General features: G+C 49.3%; 1 protein-coding gene across 1 annotated transcript; it reads left to right on the top strand.

Annotated features, from left to right (window-relative positions):
- Window positions 1-888: 888 nt before the first annotated feature.
- BJX68DRAFT_65083 (MADS-box domain-containing protein) lies at window positions 889-1,672 on the top strand. Its single transcript, XM_071049554.1, has 2 exons — window positions 889-1,440; window positions 1,488-1,672. Exons 1-2 carry the CDS (start codon window positions 1,210-1,212, stop codon window positions 1,602-1,604), a joined length of 348 nt encoding a protein of 115 aa, XP_070891827.1. The 5' UTR covers window positions 889-1,209; the 3' UTR covers window positions 1,605-1,672.
- The last annotated feature ends 1,467 nt before the right edge of the window (window positions 1,673-3,139 follow it).

Below are 3,139 nucleotides of genomic sequence, written 5' to 3'. Positions count from 1 at the left end.
GAGCTGCGTCGTGGTTTCGGGCGACAGTCAAAGAAAAGAGCAGTTCAAGTCCATTAACCATTCCCTCCCCTCGTGAGTCTGAATCTCCCTTCCTTGACCGAGAACACACCAGTAGTTCACGGGTCGGAAGACCTCAAGCACAGAAGGTTGAACACTTTGACTTAGGATCTACCAGGCATCATTAATAGTCGGGGTGTGTCGAGGCAGTATGGAAGCCGCCGACGGGTGCCAAGGACGTCAAGAAGCCCGGGTTAAGCGGTACGAAGCGCTCCAGCATCCTAGCATGTTGGACACAAGTCCTTAGGATGGCTCAACAATAAACAGAATCAGTCTGTCACTCGTGATATGTCGTTGGTCTATAATTGCGCAGAAGCTCTTTCTTGGATGTAAGCCGACTGTGCTGCTTGGGTACGGGACTGGTACACGAGAGCATAGGGCCCGTCAACCAGCCAAAATCAACTGCCTACCCCATGGTCGGAGCGGTCTCGTTGACCAAGGTAGGGCGGCGCCCAAAATCAATAGGTATAATTCTCCATATTCACTCTCAAGCCCGCCTTGGCATCCATTCTAGTAAATTCTCTCCATGACTGGAGATATTAAAACCACACGGTCAGGGACCTGAAGCCCAGAGTGCAGCCAGGAAACAAAATCTAGGACTTTCGGGTGCTCAAAACCGGAGCGCTTGACAATGAACGCCAGATGCATGGATATTTGCCCAGGTCATTAACCAGATGAGGGCAATGCTTCTTGTCCTTTGACCGTTCAAGCCTGCCTGACCTTTCATCCGTAGCTTAACATGTGGGGCGATTTTTTTGGTGGTTCCCATGACTACCTGTTTATGTGGAGGTCAACGTAATCCATTTGATTATGACGTAACCAAACGGCGCCGGCTATTTCATTTGTTGATCATCTCTTCGCGAGTTGACCAGGCAAATATAGGCAAATCTTGCTGGTCAACATGAGGTGAACGGTCAACTCGACAAGGAATGGGCAAAGCCTGAGGTCCTCAGATAGTTGATGGTGTTGAACTCCCATAGATTGTCTCTCTGCTGAAGACCACGATTTTGGTACGGTCCGAAAACCATGGCTCTCCTAACTCATATATCTAAACCATCCCCAACTAGAACCCTGCTTTAGATGATAACGCAAACGAAGAAATATTTGTGATTCTCTACATCATCTTGCTGCATTTCTAATAGTATTCGCGATATGGCATTAGAGACCCCTCTCCATGAGAACAAGAAAAAGGGAGCCCCTTCAAGGAAGGCATTCCGGCAAATGAGAGAACGGCGAAGGGAAGGCATCATTAAAAAGGCCTATGAGTATAGCAAGTTATGCGAAGCGGATGTTTGTCTAGGCATCCGATTACGGGGTTCTGGTCGGGTGTACACCTTCTTAGCTGATCCGAGTGGGTTTTGGTCCTCCTTTGAGTCACAATTGGTAGGATTCCTTTCCAGTGGGCAGTGCAAGACACTAATCCCCTACAGGAAAAGTACTATCCTACGCCGATTCGGAAAACAACCGAGGATATTCTACGATCGCGTCATACCCAGCACGGCCGCCAAGAGTCGGAGACATCTGAAGGCAACATCGAATCTACATAGACTATGTATATGATTCAGAGGGATGTGAAACATCGCCCGAGTCTGATGATAGGATAAAATCCAATAGCTATCCACACGAGTTGGAACGGTGATTGAATGGCTGAACGTCTGAATTCATATGGAACCTCTTTTGCTACTCCGGTGTGGAGAAAGGAGTAGTTTTCGTCCAATAGTTGTTAGAGTGCGGTAAAGGCTATGATTGGCTGGACGTGGCCTCTGAGATGTGAACCCTTCAGTAGGTCTCATTCGGCCAATCAATTTGATGGAGTGGGAGAAGTGCTCTTAACATAACTTGTATACCACTTCTATCCGCCTTGAAGTAAATGGCAGCTCATAAAGGCCTGCAGAAGCGGAGTTACCGAGTATAGGCCTATTGCTCCCGAGAACTAACGCCATGGTTTCAGGGGCCTTAGTGTTTCCTCGAACAACCATTGTGTTCCTAGGATCGAGCATATCACTTCTTGAGAATGGTCTGATAGATCCCAAGAGTCCCAATGTTCATAAGCTAATAACTTTCGCACCCAGGAACCCACGCTATATTCAGCATATCTACAAACGGGAAAAGCTCTCCTGCAGTGATATCCCGCGGAATACTAACACTTAATTCTACAACTCGCACATAATACCGACAGGGACATTCTATCCATCTCCCAATCTCTCCTCTCTGTTCCCAAATGAGGGGTCAAAGTGCATCGAATCCCCTAACGACGAGTTCCCGATCATATGCTGGGCGAATTGATACAACACCAGTGATCGCCAACCTGGAAGCCTCCACCTCATGCGCGAACGTTTGCCCAAGCGTGAGGCGGACCGCCACTTGGTTCTGCTCGGCCGTGTGAAGACAGGCCTCGCGTCGGGCCGCCTCCCAACTGTCACGGCGCGGAAGGGATAAAAATAGAAGGATCCAGCTCTTCCTCCACCGCAAAATGCTAGTGTGCTGAAATCTGATTTTCTACATCTGTTGTTAGAGAAGAAGGGGTTTGAAACTCAAGCTTCTGTTCAAGCTCGCTGATGTGCAACACAGCAACAATGGCTCAATCCTTGACCGCCTGCTGATTTCGCGGCAATTTCCTAGGAATCGACGCGACAACAGCAGAATCTTGGCACCAGCCTCTTGGGCGAGCACCTAAGCCACAGGTCCGTGCGGCGTTCTGAAGAGACGCCGAGTCCCAGAAAACGCCCCTCTACGCGGAGATGACGGTAAACATCAAGACGAGAAGGGCCGAGTTTGCTACGAGACTGTGCTGGGGTTATTCCGAAATTGCACGAGTGGGAGATGCTAGTAGACACTGTCGCTAGAAAAATCTCAAGGCAAGTTGGCTGAATCCGAATCACAAGCCCATGTGAAGCTGAAGCCGAAGCGCAACTTCAGTATGACTCCAACGTCTAGCGACCATAAGAGGATTCTCATTTGCATTATCCTCAATGTCAGCTTGTATGCGGCGGTCCGCGAGCAACCGCAACACCATTGCGCACTTCCCCTCCGATGCCGCCCACCAAAGCGCTGTCCGACCTCGATTATCAATGCTGTTGAC

This window comes from Aspergillus pseudodeflectus, assembly GCF_044049435.1.
Source record: "Aspergillus pseudodeflectus strain CBS 756.74 chromosome Unknown BJX68scaffold_163, whole genome shotgun sequence".
Taxonomy (NCBI): Eukaryota; Fungi; Ascomycota; class Eurotiomycetes; order Eurotiales; family Aspergillaceae; genus Aspergillus; species Aspergillus pseudodeflectus.
The sequence above is the reverse complement of the archived record's forward strand: the minus strand, read 5'-3'. Positions and strand labels throughout refer to the sequence as shown.

Coding starts and splice junctions, on each gene's coding strand:
- BJX68DRAFT_65083 (XM_071049554.1), top strand. CDS start 1,210: ATGGCATTAGAGACCCCTCTCCATGAGAACAAGAAAAAGGGAGCCCCT. Junction 1,441..1,487: donor CCTCCTTTGAGTCACAATTG/GTAGGATTCCTT, acceptor AATCCCCTACAG/GAAAAGTACTATCCTACGCC.